Source organism: Octopus bimaculoides, chromosome 13 (assembly GCF_046866305.1).
Source record: "Octopus bimaculoides isolate indiv1 chromosome 13, ASM4686630v1, whole genome shotgun sequence".
NCBI lineage: Eukaryota > Metazoa > Mollusca > Cephalopoda > Octopoda > Octopodidae > Octopus > Octopus bimaculoides.
The window spans coordinates 55,651,638-55,676,925 of NC_142940.1; the positions used below are offsets into that span (position 1 = coordinate 55,651,638).

The 25,288-nt window shown below is 39.4% G+C and overlaps 1 protein-coding gene across 2 annotated transcripts in view; it reads left to right on the forward strand.

Moving 5' to 3' along the window:
• Positions 1-16,352, forward strand: part of LOC128249302 (uncharacterized) — a 52,293-nt gene extending 35,941 nt beyond the window's left edge. For both annotated transcript variants that reach the window (XM_089361847.1, XM_089361846.1), the window contains 11 exons: positions 2,100-2,285; positions 2,861-2,977; positions 3,642-3,842; positions 5,557-5,733; positions 6,765-6,926; positions 8,795-8,830; positions 10,241-10,270; positions 12,610-12,639; positions 13,046-13,075; positions 14,091-14,135; positions 16,122-16,352. In XM_089361847.1, the coding sequence (XP_089217973.1) occupies positions 2,100-2,285; positions 2,861-2,977; positions 3,642-3,842; positions 5,557-5,733; positions 6,765-6,926; positions 8,795-8,830; positions 10,241-10,270; positions 12,610-12,639; positions 13,046-13,075; positions 14,091-14,134 (1,013 nt within the window). In that variant the 3' untranslated portion in view covers position 14,135; positions 16,122-16,352. The remainder of the gene's footprint in view (positions 1-2,099; positions 2,286-2,860; positions 2,978-3,641; positions 3,843-5,556; positions 5,734-6,764; positions 6,927-8,794; positions 8,831-10,240; positions 10,271-12,609; positions 12,640-13,045; positions 13,076-14,090; positions 14,136-16,121) is intronic.
• Positions 16,353-25,288: the final 8,936 nt, after the last annotated feature.

The following is a 25,288-nucleotide window of genomic DNA, read 5'->3' on the forward strand; positions in this document are numbered from 1 at the left end:
CAGATGCTATATCTCCAGAAATGTATAAGACACATAAAGAAAAAAAAAAGAAAGAAACATAACAGAGGTAGCCATGCATACAGCAAACAAAAAGCTAAGCTAAAGTAAAATTTCTACACAGCTACTCATACCGGGAATAAATAGTACAGTACAGGAAAACAGCAACATAGAAAAGGAAACACTGAAACACAAAACAAGCAAAATAACACACACCATGACAGGCCAACTATAATTGATGATGGGGATAAACTCACTGAAGAAATAGCAAAAATAGAAGAAAACATCACAAAATCAATAAACAGTGTCCCCCTCCTATCAGTGTAAATGTCTCCCCAAATTACAAAAAAACACAGCAAAAACAAACAACTCTGTGAAAGGATAAATAGATACAACAGAGCCCTACATGAAATAATGACCATGTCAAAAGATATCTTAGATATCTTTTCCTTACTTAGGAACATTACACAAATAAACCTCTGAAGTCATGCAAACTTCACAATCCCTGATAACATTGGGGAACATGATTTTTGTTCTCTCGAATTGGAGGCATGGTTTTCCTAGTAGCTTTGAGGTGATGATTTCAAAAATGAAATCAATTTTTCATGAACTCATTTTCCAACATTTCTGATATTTTCACCATTTCTAAGGATAGTTGGCTTCAAAGGCACATCCATATATGGAGCTTGACATAACTTTGAAAAACATAGTTTATCATTTGAAGTAAATACAACTACAAAGACGAAAACAAAAAGCCATGATTTTAATATTGCCAGTAAATAAAAAGCATCAAACCTGAGCAACTTTCACTATTTTCAATCTAACCAGTCTTAAATGTCATAATGATGACTGAAATGTCTTTTATATGATTAGATATTAATAAACAATATATTTCTGTGGTCTTTAACATCATATATGTCTCATATTTGTGGAATTTGTCTGCAGATATGCCCACACTGTACTTGATTTAGTGTGACTATCATTGCAAACTAGGCAAGACGTGTTTTGTTGAACCATTAATTATTTCTTATGAAAATCTGTATTTTGAAGGTGCACTTAATGTTTTAATTGTAAGGTCACATGGGTCAGGGTCACTTTTTGTCAAACATGGTCAAAGAACTGTAGAAAGAATTTCATGGTGTATACGTTTTTTTATGGAACTTTGCCATCACAAATCTGCATTTGCTGATTTTATAACTTTTGAAAATTCTGAAAATGCTTTACTCAGTAGCATGAATATGTTTTTTTGTATTTCAGAAATATGACCAGTTGTGAAAGAATAAAATGCAAAAACAGCCCAAGTCTTTTGCTTATATTTGTGGATGTTACACTTAACTAAGCAGCAAAACAAAATCATAGATTTTTTTTGTGAAGAAAGCTTACTTTGGCATGAAATTAGGTGGTCAAGACAAAGCCTGGATATTCCATATAGTGTATAAAACATGTGTTGAAACACTGAGACAGTGACTGTTTCAAATAATTAGGCAGAAGGCTTCCAGTTTTGTCTTGTGAGAAAATTAAGGTTGGTGTATTTAACAGGTTACAGATGATATGGGTAATGCAGGATAAGCAGTTTTTGAGAGATCATGTCTGGCAGTGAAAAGAAGCATGGAATGCTTTTGCTAGAGCTGTGTCTGATTTCCTGGGGAAACAGGAAGTCATCAAATTATTAAGAACTTATGCAGACTCTGTTAACCAATGTTTGATAATTGGGCTGCAACATGTATATGATGAGATGCTAAAAAGTTCCTGGCCTTAAAGGGTATCATGAAAGGCCTGGCTACATGCCTTCATATAGAAACTAATATTATAACAAAGAAAAGACAGAGAAAAAGAATCCAACATTTTGGTAGATTATTGTACTTATTCAGAGATTAAGGTGTAGGGAAAAAACTTGATAGAAGAAAACTGATAGAAGCTTTTAAATCAGCATGCTAATTTTAGTGTAGATCAGGGGAAAAAATAAATTGAACAGAAATTATGTTCAAAATTGTTCCCTTGTGTAATCATTCATAACACGATGATGATGATGATGATGATGATGAAGGTGATGATAATTTTAATCCTGTAAACTGATTTTGTTGTTTTGCTTAAATTTCCAGTTAATCAAAGTAAATTTTCTCCAAAAGAACAAGAATGCCCTCACAATGTTTCTGTCTGTGAAAAAAATATTCAACCAAACAAAACAGCTGTTGGCACTAAGTTTGAGGAATCACTATTTGGCCATCGTATCCATTTTAAATGTCAAAATAACTTTGAATGGCAATATGATTATCAATGTCCAAATGGTAAGTAAGAATAACATTTTTCTTACATATATAAGGTGATGATAATGGTGGTGGTGATGTTGAGAAAGTAGTTATATCTGTGACATAAGTAGGAATTGGAGATCTATATGATGTCCTCACTGTCTGCTCAATTCTTTTCTGTTTTCAGTTTCTCAATATATTCACTTAGATCTAGGCATTGCATCACATAAACATGTACATATATGCATGTCTATGTGCTTGTTTGTGTTTGTATGAGCTATGCATACAACTGATAAGGTAATCTGCATAGCAGTAATTATTGTTAATAGTGGTTTTCACTAACAGTCTCAACTACAACTAAAAACACTTAACTCTGTATGGATTACCTTACAAGTGTGTTATACCAGTGTGTATAAGCAGGAAAAAGTAGTCGTTTTTTTTTTTCTGAAATATCTTGTAAAACAACACTTGAGACTGTGATATTGGTGTCAGTTTATGTATTTTTGTTTATATTGTATATATCATGAGTATTTTTGCCTTATAAGTCTTACTATAACATTTTGATGTATGAGTCATGTTAACCCAGTTTAGACCAGTTGTTGTTTTTATTGCAGGTAAAGTATCAAAAGCTAAACGAAATATAATAGTAATCACCTGCTTAGGAGTATTTGTTCCATTATTATTGGTGTTGCTAGCAATAATATGTTGCTGCAAATCACATACAAAGAAAGGTTTGTATAATATTAGAGCTTAAACTTTCTAATAACATTGTGTTGAGTGCGTCCCAAGTCTAAGAAACATTCTCAATTTCACTTCACATCACATTAACAATTCTTGTTTCTCTTTACCTTAAAAATACAATAATGAATGCTTTGTGTGTATTGTATGTAACTTACTATCACCGTCTCTGTGCATCGCCAACCAACACCTAAACATTCCAAATATCCGATCTCCTTCTTAATTCCCAAACCAGCCTCACTTACCATCTTTGTATCTATTAAACTGCCCACTCACTACCTAATCCTAACTACTTAACCATATATCTAATACTAAGCCATTCTCCACTGTCTGGAACCTACAAAGGTGGGACCTCTGATTAGGCATAGGTTTCACCAGCTTTTTGTTACTGATCTCTTCATACATAATTGTTTCAAGACAGCTAAGAGGGTGATGAAAACTATTCTCTAAGAGATTACATCAAATCTACCAAATGATATGTTTGTAATTGTACGATAGTATCACAAGTGAAGAGCGTAGTTTATGATCTACAGAAGAGGCAGCAGCCATAGCCTTTACAACCCGTCTTCTCTAATGCACTTATCTAATTCTGTTTTATATTGTTATATCTAATGTACTGTTTGATATTGTTTCTCTTTTCATAAATTTGTTTTTAAGGAAGCCCTATCTTACAATATTTTAAGGCTGTAGTAGGGAAATGTATCTCATGCAACTGTCCACGTAAAAGAGAGGTCCCAGATGTTACAAATGGGGAGCAAAATGAATTATTTGTGTTGCTAGAGCGCAGCGTTACTCGTGGTAATGATACTTCAACTGTTGAGGAGCAAAGACAATTATCCTGTACAGATCACATTTCAAGTAAGTATTAAGAAATTGTGAAACATTATCGTACTTCTGGTTACATAATTGTCAAAGTGGTTAGGTTGCAGAACAAACATGTTCACTGGTGATGTACTGTATATTTCCATGTATAAGACGATCTTTAGATAAGATGAGATTAAGGTTTGTAAAAAATTTAAGGAATTTGTCATCATCATCATCATCATCGTGTAATGTCCGCTTTCCATGCTAGCATGGACAATTTGACTGAGGTGAACCAGATGGCTGCACCAGGCTCCAATCTGATCTGGAAGAGTTTCTACGGCTGGATGCCCTTCCTAATGCCAACCACTCCGAGAGTGTAGTGGGTGCTTTTACATGCCACCGGCACAAGAGCCAGTCAGGCGGTACTGGCAACAGCCACACTGAAATGGTGTTTTTTATGTGCCACCTGAACAGGAGCCAGTCCAGTGGCACTGGCAATGACCTCACTCAAATATTTTTTCACGTGCCACCGGCACAAGTGCCAGTATGGCGACAGACGACTGCTAAATTACAAAACCATCTGTGTACAAGCTAGCTTTTGCATCAAGTGAAATTTATAATTATTTTATACCTATATCAACATGCAACCACCAGCAAAAGAAGAAAATATGAGACTAGTTTCAAATTGAAAGTTATAGAAGTAGCCAAGAGTTTAAATAATCGTGCTGCTGCTAGAGCATTCAATGTTACCAAGGAGATGGTACGAGAATGGAGAAAGAATGAGGAAAAATTAAGACAAATGCCCAAACAAAAATGTGCAATGAGAAGAGGAAGCACTCGTTGACCAAAGTTGGAAAATGATGTAGCAGAATGGGTACTCCAGCAAAGACAAGATGGCTACATTGTAGCACAAAATAAAACAAGATCTTATGCCCTAAAATGGGCTAAATCATATAAAGAAAAAAGTAAGATCTTAAAGCAACAGTAGCCTGGTGCAATCATTTTATGAGCAGACAAAAACTGGTAATAAGGGACTGTGTTGAAACAGATATTATTGTATTTCAGGATGGTCATTTTTTTTTTTTTGCCAAATAAACACACGCACTATATATTTATTCTTCACTTGTTTATTACTGTTCTTATTTTAACTCATGTTCATTGTCTGGAAATCTTTCATCAAACAGCTGTGACCTCTTTAAGTACAGAGGCCTATCTTTAGCTATATATTGCTCCTGCTGCTGCCTTACAAGAACTATAGCATTGATGGTGCTTCTCCCTGGCATAAAACCAAACTGCATCTCATCTAGACTAATTCTCCTCCACATTAGTTGGGCTATGACTCTCTCTGTAACTTTCATCACCAGACCCAACAATATGAGACCTCTGTAATTATTTCTATCTAAGGCATCACCTTTACTTTTCTAGCAGTTGACTATGGTGCTGCTACACAAGTCATTGGGTATGACTCCTTCGTGAATTACCTGATTTACAATACAGGTGACTAAACCATAACCTACACCACCAGATATTTTAAGCATCTCAGCAGTGACTCCTGAAGGGACAGGAGCTTTCCCTGTCTTCATGTCCTTAATTGCTTTACCAGGGTACTACTGATTCAGGTAGCTGGTCCTTCAATTGGGTCCACATTCATTTTCTACATTCATAATGGCATTTCCAAGCCTCTTTCTTTTCAGAATCACCTAATGCATGTGCAACAGCATCCATTTCTCTCCTATAATATTTATCTTTTCCTACAATTATTTTCAAGATATTAACAATGAAAATACTTGTGAAGTAGACCAGCTAAGAGAGCTCGGTGGGCCAGCCAATGAATCTAAGAGAAATAATGACAAAGATAGTGGATACAGTGAAGAAACTCATCAAGATGATGTACAACAGGAGAACTGTGGCAATGATACATTGTCGCATACAGCTAACAATATGAGTAAGTATTAAGCAATTGTGAAATATTATCATACTTCTGGTTACACAATTGTCAAGTGGTTAGGTTGCGGAACAAACATGTGTTCACAAGAGATGTAGATTTAATCTTTTGTATCTGATATATTTCTAGCAAAGCTACATATTACATAGTAATATGTGAGTCGAGCTGCACAGCAGACAAATATATTGATGAGGCACCTAACCTTGCTTTGATCCTCTAGCCTCGCTTTGATACAGTAGCCTCATTCTGAGACACTAGCCTCGTTCTGAACTACACTGTAGAAACAGCCTCAGTTCCTGCCAGGCTTTGGTCAAAGACTCATGTCTTCTCTACAGCTCCACATACAATCTCCCACATGCAACTCACATGTCTATTCACCAACGACACAAAATATATGGTTCGTAAACAAGGATATTTTATCACATACACATTCTCAAAATGACTGTTCTCACATATGCATACACACTGTGATACAAATATTATATGTTACTTCTTTCAGTGCAAAAACAAAAATCAAAACTTTCTTTGTATGTAAACACACGTTTTTGTATTATACTACATACTTCCACCACAAAAAGTGAACACAGAATAGACAATATATTTCATCATCATCATTGTCGTCGTTTAACGTCCGCTTTCCATGCTAGCATGGGTTAGACGATTTGACTGAAGACTGGTGAAACCAGATGGCTACACCAGGCTCCAATCTGATTTGGCAGAGTTTCTACAGCTGGTTGCCCTTCCTAACGTCATGCCCTTCCTGTCTTATGGTGATTCATACTATTTTTCCATCTAATAACATGCACTTGAATGTCCAGCAAATTAGCCTGGTGCAGCCATCTGGTTCGCCAGTCCTCAGTCAAATTGCCCAACCCATGCTAGCATGGAAGGCGGACGTTAAACGATGATGATGTATGTATGCAATATGTGTAGGTGTGTGTATGTATATACACTTTACCTCTCATTCTAGCCTAATGCAGTTATCTAGTGTTGACTTTATTATATTGTTTTTATTTTCATGTAATTTGAAGAAGATGACAGCATGTGTAATCATGATGAAAATCCACCAACAGACACCCCTCCCCTGAAGATTAGCAAGACTAAAAGAAGTCTTATGAAATCTTTATCATTAGGTGTTCTTTTGACAGCTGATTCTTCAAATACATCATTATTGAGTCTGCCTGGCAATATAAGTAAGTATGAAGAATTTGTGAAATATTATCAAAGTTTGTCATAGTTCTCATACAGTTGTCAAATGGTTAGTTTTCAGAAATGGAATCCAAGCCATTTTCTCGCTATTTTGCCTATCATGTCCAAAACTTTAGATCTTCCACAATTCTTGTAGACATAATGAGAGACAGATCTAGAGGAGTTGTGAAGCTGCTAGGGAAGTATCATGGTGGACTTGTGCTGTGTGCAATAGGCTAAATGCAGAGAAGCCTCAGACATGAAACAAAGTACAAGGTTTTCTTGATTGATAGTAGTAATGGTATGAGTAGAATAAGCATACTTTTGTAGAGAAGTGTGTAGATAAAGTAATCAATATCGTCAGAGTGAATGATAAGATAATTAAACTTTGATTTATTTTACATAATATGATAGCAACAGTTATCTCCACTTACTCTCCACAATCTAGATATTAGCATATGAACTGAAGGTCCTGTTCAATGAAGCCTCATTCTTACTACTTTAGCCACAAATAGCAATGACTTCATCATTTTGGCTAATAACTTCAATAAACATGTTTGGCAACACCCTAGCAGTTTCCATAACATCATCATCATCATCATCCTCATCATCCGCTTTCCATGCTAGCATGGGCTGGACGATTTGACTGGGGACTGGTGAAACCAGATGGCAACACCAGGCTCCAATCTGATTTGGCAGAGTTTCTACAGCTGGATGCCCTTCCTAATGCCAACCACTCCGAGAGTGTAGTGGGTGCTTTTACGTGTCACCCGCACGAAGGCCAGTCAGGCGGTACTGGCAACGGCCACACTCAAAATGGTGTATTTTATGTGCCACCCGCACAAGAGCCAGTCCAGGGGCACTGGCAACGATCTCGCTCAAAAATCCTTACACATGTCACGGGGCACAAGTGCCAGAAAGGCGATGCTGGGCACAGGTGCCATCCCGATTTCACTTTCACTTGCCCTAATAAGTCTTCGCAAGCTGAGTTTTGTGTCCAATGAAGGAGACGACGTTGGCATGGGTGCCAGTCGTCAAATTTAGTTCAATTTCACTTGCCTCAACAACATACATGGATATTAAAACTTGGGTCTAAGGGTCAAGGAGGACACAAAGCTCCTACACTTCTATAATGTTGATGAATGACAATTTGCAACACTGACTTCAGGAAACCACCTACAAATCAAGTAAACACACAAGCCAGATAAATTTCATTCTTAGATCATGAAATTTTTCTCTGAGAAGAATGTACAACCCAACACAGGTTAGTAATTAGTGGCTTCAGAGTAAGATCTAGATGGATTCAGAAATACAGAACTTCACTTAGGGAATGACAAAGGACTGTGACATGCAGTAATGCCACAACTGTGATAGATTAGTTATGTTATGCCTAACATTAAGCGTGAATGATGCTTTATACCAAGTTATGTCAATAAGTGAGCAGAAAGGTAAAACCTGTTTAAAAATTTGCTAAATTCATCATCGTCGTTTAACGTCCGCTTTCCATGCTAGCATAGGTTGGACGATTTGACTGAGGACTGGTGAACCGGATGGCCACACCAGGCTCCAATCTGATTTGGCAGAGTTTCTACAGATGGATGCCCTTCCTAACGCCAACCACTCAGAGAGTGTAGTGGGTGCTTTTACGTGCCACCAGCATGATAGCCAGTCAGGTGGTACTGGCAACAGCCACACTCAAAATGGTGTATTTTACGTGCCACCTGCACAGGAGCCAGACCAGCGGCACTGGCACGATATTGATTGTTTAAAAAAAAACCCTGCTTCATTGAATGAGAGAATGCATTTCTGAAAATTCATATGAGTTATAAATTTAGCAAACAATATATTCATACTTCCCACTTTTATTTTACAGATGAGCCAAGGTGTCATTTATCAATGCCAGTACAAGGTAAATAGATCATTATTATTCACATTCTACAGTCTATAATTTCTCTAATACAAAGTGAGCATATTTTTGTTTGTTTGTACATTGACTGCTGAAAGCACTAAATAAAATTGATAATATTTCAGGATTTTCGTCCCATTTAGATTATTTGAAACATTTTGCAAATAACTGCACTTATTTTTTAAAAATAGATTGGGTAGTGGGTGGGGTGGGGTGAGTTGGTGGTGTATCGACTCCTATTTCTAGCAATCCATGTATTGTCTATTTCACCGTAATGTCTATACATCCTTATAAAAAGCATTGTCTGCTTCTTTGCTTGTACATTGTACATTGATTGCTGAAAACACTAAATATAAAAAGCAAAGTTTGTTTGTTTGTACGTTGACCACTGGAAATGCAAAATGATATTGATAATATTTCAGGCTTTTCATATCATTACAATTCATTTGATATTCCGCAGATAACTGCGCACTTATTTTCCAAAACCAGACTGGTAGGAGGGGGACAGTTGGTGATGTATTGGCACCTATTTCTAACAATCTATGTACTGACAATTTCACTGTAATGTTTATATCGCTGTCCTTATGAAAAGCAAAGTTTGTTTATTTGCACATTGACTGCTGAAAACACTAAATAAAATTAATATTTCAGGTTTATCATGTCATTTCAATTAATTTGACCATTCTGCAGATAACTGTGCACTTATTTTATGAAAACGGAATGGATGAGGGTGGAAGCCAAGTTGATGGTGCATAGGCTTCTATTTCTAGCAATCCACGTACTGTCTATTGCACCATAATACTTTTTAGAGAGGGAAAAAATACTCCACCTATCACTCAATCTGCCTCTAACTTTCTCGAAGGTTATACATTACAGTTATTCTTTTGAAGTTACCACCAGACCTCTGCATTTTCTCTGTCTATATGTCCCTTTCTATGCCTCTGAGAGCATTCTGGGTGATAGCAGATAAGTAAGGTGTGATAGTAGGCAGGGAAAGATAATGGGAAATGGAAGTGGTTTGGGGTAGGGAAGAAAAGTATCTGGGAAAGGTGGGGGATGTAGTATGTGGCTATTCTGCTCTCAGGTGATAGAAAAGTGATGGATGTTTGGGTATGAAATTTGAGGGGCAAAGGTTGACAGTGTGGAACCCCTTATATACAAGCATTGCCAAAGTGGTTTTAGGATATCAGTTCTACTGTGGTAGACGAGTCTTTTTAAGAATAGCAAGGTGCCAGTTATTTCAATCCTTTTTCATCTCTTTTGTAAGGCTCAGCATTTTGAGATCAACCTTCAGCACTTCATTCTGTGTCTTTCTGGGTCTTCCTCTTCCACAAGTTCCAGGAACACAGAAGCATAACCTGTATTTTATGCTTTATATAATTTAAACTGTATTTCTATATTTCCCCTTTTCAGAACATGGTAGCACAGCAGTGTCAGCTTATGGTATGTATATCTTTTTCAACTAAGCTATATACAGTCTGCCAAGTGAAACTATAGTCATAGCCGATGCTGGTGTCACATAACTGGTACCTGTGTCAGTGGCATATAAAAAGCACCCTTTGAATGTTGGGCCTCACAGAGTTAATAAGTGACCAAGACCTTTAGTGATATGCCATGCTTGAGAAGTCTCATCAAGCCAACTGAAATAATAAGTGTGACTGATGCCTGTGTCATTCAACTGGCACCCATGCTAGTGGAACATAAAAAGCACCCATTACACTTTTGGAATGGTTTGCATTAGGAAGGGCAATCAGCTGTAGAAACCATGCCAAATGAGATTGGGACCTGATGCGGCTCTCCATTTTATCAGTTTTAGTCAAACAGTCTAACCCATGCCAGCATGGAAAGCAGGCGCTAAATGATGACGATGATGAAGGTGATGAATCAGCCTGCATTTATCACACACCATTCCAAGAGTGTAATGGGTGCTTTTACGTGTCACCTGCATAGGTGCCATTTGCATGACACTGGTATCTACCATGACTGCAGTTTTACTTGGCTTCATGGGTCTTCTTCTCAAGCACAACATAATGCCAAATGGACTCAGTCCTTGCTTCTGTGATAGGTCTTCTCTCAAGCATAATATAATACCAAAGATCCCGAACATTGCCTCTGTGAGGCCCAGCATTCGAAAGGAGCTCAATCACTTTTCCTCTGTGAGGCTCAGCACTTGAATGGTGCTTTTTAAGTTCCACCTGCATGGGTACTGGTTATGTCACACCAGCATCAGCCATGACTGTGAATTCACTTGGTTTGATCAGCCTTCTCAAGCATAGCATATTGCCAAAGGTCTCGGCCACTAGTCATTGATTCTGTGAGGTCCAAAGTTCAGAGATCATGCCTCACCACTTCATCCCATGTCTTACTGGGTCTACCTGTACCACAGGTTCCCTCCACAGTTAGGGATCGGCACTTCTTTACACAGTTATCCTCATCCATATGCATCACATGACCATAGCAGTGCATTCGTCTCTCTTGCACACCACTTCTGGTGCCTCTCATGCCTAACTTTTCTCTCAAGATGCTTACATTCTGTCAAACATGCACACTGGCGTTGCACATCCAGCGAAGCATGCTGGCTTCATTTCTTTCAAGCCTATGCATGTCCTCGGCTGTCATAGCCCATGTTTCACTGCCATGCAGCATAACTGTTCACACACAGGCATCATACAATCTACCTTTCACTCTGAGAGAGAGGCCCTTTGTTGCCAACAGAGACAGGAGCTCTGTAAACTTTGCCCAACCTAATCTTATTCTAACAGCTATGCTCTCGGAGCATCCACCTCTGCTATAATGTGATCACCTAGGTAACTGAAGTTATTTACTACCTCTAGCTTATCCCCATGGCAGTTGATGGGGTCTATTTTCTGAACATTTTTGGTGTTTATTGTACCTGTGCATTTACCACACACAAAAGCTATTTTCTCTGTTAACCTTCCTCTGATATTGCTGCACCTTTTATGTGTCAAGAGCTTACACTGGGTTCATCTTACAGGGTTACTACCTACACCTTTTCTACACATAGAGCAGGGCTATCTACCTGAAGGGACTTGTAATTTGTCTGCCTTCCTACTTACTACGACTTTGGTTTTTCGTAGGTTAACTCTAAGGCCCTTCAACCTTGCTTCCATACCTGGAACATCTCCAGTTCCAAACACATGAACTCACACGCACACACACACACAGATATATATAAAAATTTTCATAGAGCCTTTTATCTTCCTTTTGAGGAAGAAATAGAAGCAAAAAGGAAAAAAAAGAGAAAAATCAAAAATGATTTCAGTGATGACCACACCACATTTCCAGGAGTGTCACTCATGGAAGACCTTCCAGATTGCTCATCCCCTTCCAGGGATATTCTTCCACTTTTGAAGCACCCATGCCACTGAAAACATTGCGTATGACCCCCCGGTCTCATCGTCATAGGCTTGTCAAAGTATGTTCAATGTATAGCAGACTTCCCAATTTTAATGCAAAATTTCACATTGGCTTTTTGTTCCTGTCCATGACAATATCACAGACTACAGCTGACATGTCATCACAAAAACCCAAATTTCACAACTTGAGAAATAAAGACAGCAATGTTACTTGACACATAGCCTCAAGAAGGTCACTACTAGCTCTCATAGTGCATGCAAACATGTACTGCCATCTGTTGGCACACTATAGAACAAGTCCAGATTGGAAATAACGATGTCATACACATATATACACACACATTCACATACATACACTCACTTACATATAATGTTTTAAACTGTATTTCTATCCTCTCTTTTCAGCTATTGATAGTTTCATATCATTAACCTTTGGTATGTATATCTTTTTCAACATAACTATATACAGTCTGTGTGTTAATATTAGCATTTCCTTTAATACATGTAATCAGCCTGCATTTATCACACACCACACTTTAAATATAATTGAAAAGCTAAATTCTTTGAAAAGCTGAATTTCTAACATGGGATTATTTCCAAGTCAGCTGATTCCTTTCATTAATGCTTTGTCAAGATGTCTCTCTTACTCTCTCTCTCTCTCTCTCTCTCTCTCTCTCTCTCTCTCTCTCTCTCGCACAGACAAACACACACACACACACACATGCACACACTCATTCACTCACACACACACACTAACTCGCTCACAAAATATGCATGTTTAATTTGCTTCATTGTTTGTATAAATCTCATGTTGTTATTCTCTCTCTCTCTCTCTCTTCAGATTCCAGTTTAAATATTGAGTATCCAGAAGGTAATTTCCAATTAACCACTTCTCTTTTTACACATTTCTCCTTTCACCCTGATAACAGTTTGTGATTTCCAACTTTTGCCGCCTTCCCTCCATCGCAACACTCGTTCTTCTTAACCGGGACAGTTATAAAAGGGACACTACTCTTGCAGAAATTTGCTTAGTCAAACCTGGCGATGTTTCATCATATTTGATTCACAAGATTCGTCTTTGAGTTTGTATGTCACATATTCACAGATATTCGCTTCTGTGTATGTCTGACTGAGAGTTTATGCCCTTGTATTTAAGGATGCATATGTATAATGATAGTGACGTCTTTGAAAAGCTGAATTTCTAACATGGGATTATTTTCAAGTCAGCTGACTCCTTTCATTAATGCTTTGTCAAGATCTCTCTCTCTCTCTCTTTCTCTCTCTCTCTCTCTATCTCTCTCTATTTCTATCTCTATTTCACTCACACACATGCCAGCTACAATGTTGGCAGACAAGACGCTGGCCATTCCCTGGTTATATCAATTATGACCAATACCAATGCATGATGCAGTCCTATTGTCAGACACAGGGTCTCCCAGCAGCCACCCTCTTGAGCCAGGGTAACACTACCTGCTCCAGGCACTTGATGTAGGCCTCCATGCTGAGTCTAAGGCTATGTGGGAAGATGAATGGAGGAATAATGTTGCCCTCACTATTGATCACTCCAAACAGCATTGATTTTTATCACTCTCAGTACGTGTTTATATCAGAGCTTCCAGGACTCCGTATTGAAGCTTCTAGTGCTAATGCCAAACAGTACAGCATGTCGTTTTCAAATCTTTGGAAGAGTAAATTGCATCATGGTACTGTTTTTCTCACAGACGGTGCCTAACTGACCCTGCTATACTGTGTAGTCAATAGAACCAAAAACAAACAATGCACATGCATGAAATTAGAAATATAAAATGGCCACAATTTACCCATCGCACCCTGTATATATGTATAGATATATATATATATATGTATTTAATTTTTTTTTTTTCTAGATACCAATCACATGAGATATGACAGTTCTGTTTTGAGTGTTTAAGGTATGTATATATTTGTATGTGTTTGTGTGTAGTCATCATCCTCATCATCTTTTAATGTCCATCTTCCATGCAGTATGGTTAGTTTGACAGGACCTGAAGAGTCTGAGGATTACTTCATGCTCAAATGCCTGCCTTCACATGGTTTCTGTGACTGCCCCCCCCCCCAACCTTTGCCATCCACTTTACAGAGTGTACTAGATACTTTTTTCATGGCACCAAAATTATATTTAGTGAATTAGTGAATTTGTATCCTTGCTATCGTTATATTCTGAATATTAACATTAAAAAACAAAAGAAACAGAAACTGAGACAAGCCGTTCTACTTTACAAGTCACATGACTAAAAAAGACAAAAAACAGTCAACCACTTTTTATCCTGACTGCTTTTCTGCCAGAAGCTACATGACATATATAAACATCGGCATTTTCCCATTTTGTGAAAGCTGATAAAATCCACAACAATTGCTCTCGAGTAACTATGTCAGACTGCTGTTTCTTGCAAAACGTTCATATAATACATACGGAAAAAAAAATGATAAAACAAAACATAGGCTCAGATATTAGTGAGATATCAACTCAGAAGAGACAACCATAGACAGCAGTCAATATTAGCCTGTGTTCTTTTTAGCTTAATGACCCTGCTTTCTGATGCATATTATTTCTGAAGTTCTGTACTCTGCACACATTATGAATTCTCTACAATCAAGAAATCAAGGGCTGACTACTCTTCAAACATTATTAGAAAATGTTTGAGAAACAAGAGGAGCCCACAGCTCCCTCAACCATTCAGTTAAATTATTCAAATAGTAATCTTACATTTTCACAATTTAATACTAAATCTATTGAATAAGGATCCAGTTTATATATTCATTGAATGCAAACTGGGGAAATGGTACAAGGAAAATCCGTGAAGACAGACTTTTGGTTAAGACCATATTGATAGTGGAGTGTGGGTGGGGTGGATGTTTGAATATTTGAGGAATGTAGAGTGTTTTACTGTTAAAACTGATCCAAATTATGCTTAGAATCAGTTTTTCGTGCATCAGGTGTGTGAGAAGTGGAAGGTGACCAGAAACATAGGTCACCCTCATCGAACTTAAATAACCACTTCATCATCATCATCATCATCATCATTTAATGTCCACTTTACATGCAGGCATGGGTTGGATGGTTTGACTGAGGACTGCACCAAGCTCCAATATGATCTGGCAAGGTTTCTACAGTTGGATGCGCTTTCTAACACCGACCACTCTGAGTATGTAGTGGGTGCTTTTCACATGCCACCATCACAGAGCCAGTCAAGCGTTAATAGCAAAGACCATGCTTGAATGATGTTTTTTACATGCCACCAGCATGGGACCAGTCAGGCAGCACTGTCATTGACCATGTTTGTATGGTGCTTTTTTACGTGCCACCAGCACAGGAACCAGTCTGGTGGGAGTGACATTGACCACACTCGAATGGTGCTTTTTATGTGCCAGTCAGGCGGTACTGGCATCAGCCACAACAATGATTTCACTTGACTCAACAGGTCTTCTTAAGCACAGTTTATTGCCCAATGATTGAAGGGTACACTTAAATGGGCTGGTTATACAACACTGGCATAGCCCACAGTTATGGTCTCACTTGGCTTGCCAGGTCTTCTCAAGCACAACATATCTCCAAAGGTCTCGGCTGCTTGTCATTGCCTCCGTAAGGCCCAATGTTCAAAGGTCATGCTTCACCACCTCATCCCAGGTCATCCTAGGTCTACCTCTTCCACAGGTTCCCTACACTGTTTGAGTGTGACACTTCTTCACACAGTTGTCCTCATCCATACACAACACATGCCCATACTACTGCAATCGTCTCTCTTTCACACCACACCTGATGCTTCTCCCCTATCTTTTATTGCCTTGTTTTTTAACATATTTTTTTGAATTATACACTTGATCTACTTACCTAATTATTTTGTATAATTATTTGTTCTTTTATTCTTTTATTTCAGAAGAAATATACATTTTCATTTATTAAACTACGTAGATAAATTAATTTACAAGACAACTCAGAATAATGCGACACGAGAAAATTGTTCTGGACTGAACAATAACCTGATTGTTTATATATTAAAAAGCACACAAAAAAACGCTGCCATCTTAACTGATTTTTGCACTTCTATTCTAGACCCATTAATGTAAATATCTTCATCTGAATTAAAACCATCATCTGAAAGTTCTTACTTTTGCTGTCTCTTGGTTTGTATTTTGTATTTGATGTATTTAAAATATTAGATATATTACTTATATATTCGATGTGTCTAATTTATTTATCCACATAATGGTTTCTCTAATCCAGAAGATGCTCTCATCTAAATTTGCTAGTTCGCGGTACGCCCGCCCTCCCACCCCTCTACCTGTACCGGAAGTTCCTATCCTCTGTCATCCTTTGGTTGTCTCCCATGAACGCTTCTAAAGGCTTTACACCATCCCCACCCCTACTCAGGGTTTATCTCCTATGGAAGGTGGTGATCATATAGTGCAAAAATCTGATGGTGTAGTGCATGCAGGTTGAATTGAAGGCTATTGTCTGTTTATGAATTCTGCCAAATGCATGCTTTCTTTTCAGGTACATGACACTGCTGTCCCCCACCCCAGGGTCTCATGGGCCCACACCTCCCACACCCTCAGGGTTGGTACTCTCAATATCAGCACATTGAAAGGTAGGTCTGGTGAGATTGTTGAGTTGCTTGAACGGAGATGTGTCGATATCTGCTGCCTCCAAGAAGTAAGGTGGAGAGGAGGTTCTGCTAGGTTCGTCACAGGCAAAGAACACTGGTACAAGATTTTCTGGGCAAGGAACACTGACAGGGTCGGGGATGTGGGTATACTTCTTGCAGAGAAATTGGTGGATAAGGTAATCAAGGTAGTCAGAGTGTGCGACAGAATACTTAGATTAATGCTTCATCATAGGTTAGCAACCATTATCTCGGCCTATGCCCCTCAGTCAGGGTTACCTGGTGGACAAAAAGACCAATTTTATGGTACCCTCTTGCAGACTACCTCGTTGATGAATGACAGGGACCTTCTCTTTGTGGCTGGTGACTTCAATGGACATATTGGACAACATACAGGGGGCTTCTGTATTGTACATGGAGGCTATGGTTTTTGTTCCCACAATGAGGAGGGAACCAGGCTGCTGGAGTTCTTATGGTTTGCAATACTAACAACTTCAGGAAACCTGCCAGTTACCTAGTCACCTACCATTCTGGCAGACACACTAGCCAAATTGACTACATCCTTGCCAGAAAAAGGGAAAGAGGGCTGCTTATAAATGCCAAAACCTTTCCAGGCAAAGAATGTACCCCACAACATAAACTGGTAGTTAGTGACTTCAGGATCAGGACTAAGTGGATGCCCAGAAGACGATCAGCATGGAGGAGAAGAGTCTGGAAGCTTAAAGATCCTGCAAGTGGACAGAAATTTAGAGATATATTACTCGAAGCCATTGATGAAAAAGAAGGGGTTATAGCTTCACGCAATGTAGAAGACAATTAGAGGTTTCTATGGGACAACCTGCTGAGGGCCACTGACCAGATCTGTGGATGGTGCAAAGTCCCCTCTCAACCCAAAATAACGTGGTGGTAGAACAATGTTGTTGACAGGGCTATTAGAGAAAAGAAACAGGCTTGGAAGGACTGGAAGAATGGTGGTAGCAGGGAATTGTATCAGACTGCCAGAAGGGAAGCTAGGAGACAGGTTTGCTTAGCCAGAGTAGAAACAGATAAGAAAAAATTTGCCAATGTTCTGCACTGTGAAGACCAAAGACTTCAGGTATTTCATGTTGCAAGACAGTGTGTGAGAGAGAATTGTGATGTCGTGGGAAAGAAATGTGTTCGCATGGATGATGGCTCACTTGCACTAAACGAGGCTGCAAAGAGAGAGGCTTGGAGAGGCCATTATGAAAGGTTGCTCAATAAAGAAAATGAATGGGAGAAAGAGAGTCTGCCAAATGTTGTCCCAACAGAAGGACCAGCTATCCGAGATGACAGTACCTTGGTAGATAAAATGATCAAGAGTATGAAGACAGGGAAAGCTCCCAGCCCATCAGGAATCACTGCAGAGATGCTCAAAATATCTGGCAGTGTTGGCTATAGCCTAGTCACCCGTATAGTTAACCAAGTGATACACAAAGGAGTCATAAACAATGACTGGTGTAGCAGCACCATAGTCAACTGCTACAAAGGTAAAGATGACGCTTTAGATACAAATAATCACAGAGGTATCAAGTTGTTGGATCAGGTAATGAAGGTCACGGAGAGGGTCATAGCCCAACTAATTAGGGAGAGAGTCAGTTTAGATGAGATATAGTTTGGGTTCGTGCAGGGAAAAGCACTGCTGATGCTATATTTCTGGTAAGACAGCTGCAGGAGAAATACCTAGCCAAAAATAAACCTCTGTACCTGGCTTTTGTTGACATGGAGAAAGCCTTTGACAGGGTCCCCCAATCCCTTATCTGGTGGTCAATAAGGAAACTAGGGATAGATGAATGGTTAGTGAGAGCTGTGTGAGCCATGTACAGGGGCGCTGTCAGTAAGGTAAGGGTTGGCAACGAATACAGTGAAGAATTCCAGGTAGAGGTAGGGGTCCACCAAGGTTCAGTTCTCAGCCCCCTCTTATTTATCATAGTCTCCAGGCAATAACAGAGGAATTCAAGACAGGATGCCCCTGGGAGCTCCTCTATGCTGACGACCTTGCTCTAATTGCTGAGTCACTATCAGATCTAGAGGAGAAGTTTCAGGTGTGGAAGGAAGGATTCGAATCGAAGGGCCTTAGAGTCAACCTAGCTAAAACCAAAGTCCTAATAAGTAGGAAGGTTGACAAACCACAAATCCCTTCAGGTAGATGGCCCTGCTCGATCTGTAGAAAAGGCATAGGTAGAAACTCTATAAGATGCACCCAGTGTAAGCTATGGACACATAAGAGGTGTAGCAATATCAAAGGAAGGTTAACTGGGAAGATAGTTTTTGTATGTGGCAGATGCTCAGGAGCAATAAACACTGAAAATGTGCAGAGAACAACTAGAAGTAGTTGATAGCTTTCTTTACCTAGGTGACCAAGTCAGTAGTGGGGGAGGGTGCACTGAAAGTGTAGCTGCTAGAATAAGAATAGCCTGAGCAAAGTTCAGAGAGCTCTTACCTCTGCTGGTGACAAAGGGCCTCTCACTCAGAGTAAAAGGTAGACTGTATGATGCATGTGTACGAACAGCCATGCTACATGGCAGTGAAACATGGACCGTGACTGCTGAGGACATGTGTAAGCTTGCAAGGAACGAAGCCAGTATGCTCCGCTGGATGTGTAATGTCAATGTGCATATTCAAGAGAAAAGTTGGACCTAAGAAGCATCAGATGTGGTGTGCAAGAGAGACAACTGCGCTGGTATGGTCATGTGGCGAGAATGGATGAGGATAGCTGTGTGCAAAAGTGCCACACTCTAGAGGTTGAGGGAACCTGTGGAAGAGGTAGACCCAGGAAGACCTCCGAACATTAGGCCTCACTGAGGCAATGACTAGTGAGTGGGACCTTTAGAAATATGTAGTATGTGAGAAGATCCGGCAAGCCAAGTGAGAACATAACCCATAGCCTATACCAGGGCTGTTACCTGCCCGCTTATGCGTACCTTTCCTTCATTGGACACTAAACTCTGGTTGCAAAGACCTGTTCAGGCAAGTGAAATTGAAATCGAATCAAATTCGCAAATTTGATGACCGGCACCCATGCCAGTGAAGCACTAACAGCACCATCCAAGTGTGATCGTTGCAAGAGCAGCTGATTGGCTTCCATGCCAGTGACACGTAAAAAGCACCATTCAAGTGTGATCATTACCAGAGTTGCCTTACAGGCACGCAAAAAAAGACATTTGTGCGAGGTTGTTGCCAGTGCCGCTGGAATGGCTTCTGTGCAGGTGGCACATAAAAAACACCATTTGAGCATGGCCATTGCCAGTACCACCTGATTGGCCCTCGCGCTAGTGGCACATAAAAGCACCCACTGCACTCTTGGAGTGGTTGGTGTTAGGAAGGGCATCCAGCTGTTGAAACTCTGCCAGATCAGATTGACCTTGGTGCAGCCATCTGGTTCGCCAAACCTATGCACATTTCAATAGGGTATCCCGGAAAAATAAACCACATCATAAGATGTCTCGTAAAATATTGTAACAAATTACAACATATTACAAATTTCTGGATACTCCATCTCATCAGGGTCGCATTATTGCCATCACCAATACTATTATTATTAGCAAAACACACACATCATCCAAGAGGGTGAAAGAATAATCGATGGCATGCAACCTACCATCGTTATTTTCTTACAGAATGTAAACAAACCAGTCAACCGAAATCCCGGGATACCCTATTGAAATGTGCATAGGTTTGGCTTATTGTGGTTGTTTCTGTTATTATATATATATATATATGTGTTATTATATATATATATATATATATATATATATATATATATATATATATATATATATATATGTGTGTTATTATATATATTTATATATATATATCTCTCTCTCTCTATATATATATATATATATATATATACTATCGAAGTCCTGGACCCTCACAAGCCGATTATAGATAGCGGTCTAAGGGAGACAATCCACTCTTTGCTCGTGTTCAGCTAGCAAAGTGGTCTTTTCTTCCCTCACTTTGAAGAGGTCACCGACCATCAGGGTGAGAAGAGATGCTGTAAAGTTAATGTCCTTTATGAGCGTGAAACACCAGGTAACCCCATAGACCGACTATATATATATATATATATATATATATATATATATAAGCAATGTCAATTCTCTATATGAAGTATTAACAGTAACTGCACGATAAAGTGTAGTATATTGCCACTTAAGTGTGGCTGACCCCTAGGGGTGGATGTTACTGTTGCTTTTAGCCCCAGGAGGACATCTCCTCCAGCTGGCTTATCGACACACGACTGTGTCCTGTTTGCCAAGGGAGTTATCCCTCTCACCTCGGCCAGCAGCACGAACGTATCCGGATTTCAGGGTTATTTCCCTTCGTCGGCGTTCGACAGCTGATGACCTTGGTGAGAGAGACAAATCTGGCAAACCTTATATCTTCTTTTCCAGTGGCATTCTTCACTGATATTGAAAAGGTGAAAACAAGCAATGTCAATTCTCTATATGAAGTATTAACAGTAACTGCACGATAAAGTGTAGTATATTGCCACTTAAGTGTGGCTGACCCCTAGGGGTGGATGTTACTGTTGCTTTTAGCCCCAGGAGGACATCTCCTCCAGCTGGCTTATCGACACACGACTGTGTCCTGTTTGCCAAGGGAGTTATCCCTCTCACCTCGGCCAGCAGCACGAACGTATCCGGATTTCAGGGTTATTTCCCTTCGTCGGCGTTCGACAGCTGATGACCTTGGTGAGAGAGACAAATCTGGCAAACCTTATATCTTCTTTTCCAGTGGCATTCTTCACTGATATTGAAAAGGTGAAAACAAGCAATGTCAATTCTCTATATGAAGTATTAACAGTAACTGCACGATAAAGTGTAGTATATTGCCACTTAAGTGTGGCTGACCCCTAGGGGTGGATGTTACTGTTGCTTTTAGCCCCAGGAGGACATCTCCTCCAGCTGGCTTATCGACACACGACTGTGTCCTGTTTGCCAAGGGAGTTATCCCTCTCACCTCGGCCAGCAGCACGAACGTATCCGGATTTCAGGGTTATTTCCCTTCGTCGGCGTTCGACAGCTGATGACCTTGGTGAGAGAGACGAAATCCGGATACGTTCGTGCTGCTGGCCGAGGTGAGAGGGATAACTCCCTTGGCAAACAGGACACAGTCGTGTGTCGATAAGCCAGCTGGAGGAGATGTCCTCCTGGGGCTAAAAGCAACAGTAACATCCACCCCTAGGGGTCAGCCACACTTAAGTGGCAATATACTACACTTTATCGTGCAGTTACTGTTAATACTTCATATAGAGAATTGACATTGCTTGTTTTCACCTTTTCAATATCAGTGAAGAATGCCACTGGAAAAGAAGATATAAGGTTTGCCAGATTTGTCTCTCTCACCAAGGTCATCAGCTGTCGAACGCCGACGAAGGGAAATAACCCTGAAATCCGGATACGTTCGTGCTGCTGGCCGAGGTGAGAGGGATAACTCCCTTGGCAAACAGGACACAGTCGTGTGTCGATAAGCCAGCTGGAGGAGATGTCCTCCTGGGGCTAAAAGCAACAGTAACATCCACCCCTAGGGGTCAGCCACACTTAAGTGGCAATATACTACACTTTATATATATATATATATATATATATATATATATATATATATATATATATATATATATATATATATATGTATGTATCTATCTATCTATATACGCGCGGTCAATATAGTATGCGGTCTACTGAGTTGTCAAACAGTATACCCAGGGTTATCTACCTTAAACGTTCAGTTTGTAAAGGAAATCAATTTTTCCATGTGTCTGGAAACATTTTATTCTATTTAAATTTTTATATTTGTTTTCTTTTCTGTTTTTGATTTATTTATAAAATTTTTTCATTCATTTTTTTATTACTTTTAATTTTCATTCCTTTATTGATTTTGTATTATTTTTCTTTTTTCTATCCCTTGGTTCACACACTCACGCATACACACACACATCCTTATTCATACACATACACACCTCTGTACACACCCATCCATAGATACATGCACAGCCACAACCACAGAGAGGCACATATGCATACACACTCACATGGAGGTTCCCCCATACATACACACACACGCACATATACATGCACAGTCAGACACGCACACATATCCATACCCACAAAAACACGTACACACGCTGCCACACACACACACACACATACTGACCATCTTCACACTCTCCTGTCCTGGAAGCCACTTTCTTTTTCTCCTTCCACTTCCGGTCACTTCAGAAATGTAACCGCACGTGGATTCTTCTTTCTTTCTCTATGGACTTCCCTGTTTCCGACCAAGAGCTATGCTCGAAACACCTCTCTCCTTTCACCGAGCATCAAATATATATATATATAGAGAGAGAGAGAGAGAGAGAAAGAGAGAGAGAGAGAGAGAAAACATGAAACAGAAGTTATAGGAGAGAGCATGCAGAAAGAAGGAGGAAAAGAGTGATGGAGAGAGTAGAAGTAAGTAAATACGGGAATGTTGCAGAGAGAGGGTGGGAGGAGGATTAATTCTTTTTTATCCTTTTTATTCCGCTTTCCACCCCCTCTCTGCAACATTCCCGTATTTACTTACCTCTACTCTCTCCATCACTCTTTTCCTCCTCCTCCATTCTGCATGCCCTCTCCTATATAACTTCTGTTTCACGTTTGCAGTCCGTTTTATTCTGCGATGTCTTGCAAACAACTCGCACATGCAAGTGCTACCAGTCGAGAACTCCGCATACCGGAAACCAGCAAATGTATGGGGTTATCAGGAGAAAATGCGCGCCATTATTAGTTGCAGCCAGTTTTTCAAGCTGAGAGCATGTATAATTCTGTTTGTCTTTCCTTAATTTCTCTTTTTCTCTACACCCTGACGAAGGATTTGCATCCGAAACGTTTGATATTCTACTTCTCACGGCAAGTTCACTCTACCCGTTTCACTTCTTTCCATATTTTTTAAAGTCTTGCCGAGGCCGAGCTACACAAGATTCCTTGTAGTTTGCCTGACTATATATATATATATATATATATATATATATATATATATATATATATATATATATATATCTATATAGTGTCTAAAGTGGTGTACAGATACTGTATATTGAGAAAAAGGAGGCAGTCACAGTTTTGGATAATTCTATAATTCTTTATTAGCGCTTTCATTCGTTTTTCGAACTCGTCTAGACAAAATCAAAATGGTGAAAACAGAACATTTCGTTGCTCATTTATATGAATCGGATGCTTCTTTGCTTTGTTTGGAAGAGGAGAATATTGTTTTTGTTTCCGGGAAAAAGGAGGCGAGAAAGAAAGGAAAGCAGAACGCACACACAGGGTGCGGACAGTATTAATTCACAATTTTCAGCTACTAATTGTACACGTATTTTTCTTCTTCTTTTTTTCCTTTTTACTTTCAGTTGCCATCCACCAAACACACTCACAAGACTTTGGACAGCCCGAGACTATAATGGAAGACACTTGGCCAAGGTGCGACGCAGTGGGACTGAACCTGGAACAATGAGGTTGGAAAACAAACTTCTTACCACAAAGCCATACCTGCAGGAGCAAATAAGCCCAACGGTAGATTCATAATCAAAGTCCGGTTTGTAGTTGTTAAGATTTGTATGTCATATCCTAGATATATAGATCTCGGTCGTATCCACTCAATTACAGTTATTAACAATATTGAGCTCTTCAGAATTAATCTTAAGGGTAGACCTAGATGCATGCTTACTATTGCTATAAAGCTCCCTACAAATTACGTTATTATGTTTATGTTAAAGAAATTTCCTATTTTGTCGGGATGCACAAGTACCCCTGATACTTAACTGAACTTTCTGATGAGGTTGACCAGTTTCTTTCGGTATTCATTCCGTAATGGGTATTTTTTGAATTTCATAGTCCAAATCATACTAATTAAATCCTTCTCGAATCTTGCGAAATAGGGGTTTGATATTCTGCGTTTGTTGGAATGATAAGCCTTTCACCGCATGAATTGTACGAAGTCGACTACATACATATCTATAAAAAACTAGCGTCCTTTGAATTGATCTGCTCATCTGTCTGTGTCAGAAATCATTACTCTAAGGCCAATGAGTGGCGTGATGATGAACTTGTAGAGCGTGAAACAAAACCGTATGCGACGCTAATTTACGTTCCTTCAGTGTCTGCGATCAGATCCTGCCAGGGTCTGTTTTTTGCGTGTCGACCGTCATCGGTCAATAAAATAAATACTTGTTAAATTAGATTTAATTAGCTTTACTTCACTCCTAAAGTTTTAATAAGGCGGCGAGCTGGCAGAATCGTTAGCACGCCGGGCGAAATGCTTAGCGGTATTTCGTCTGCCGTTACGTTCTGAGTTCAAATTCCGCCGAGGTCGACTTTGCCTTTCATCCTTTCGGGGTCGATAAATTAAGTACCAGTTACGCACTGGGGTCGATGTAATCG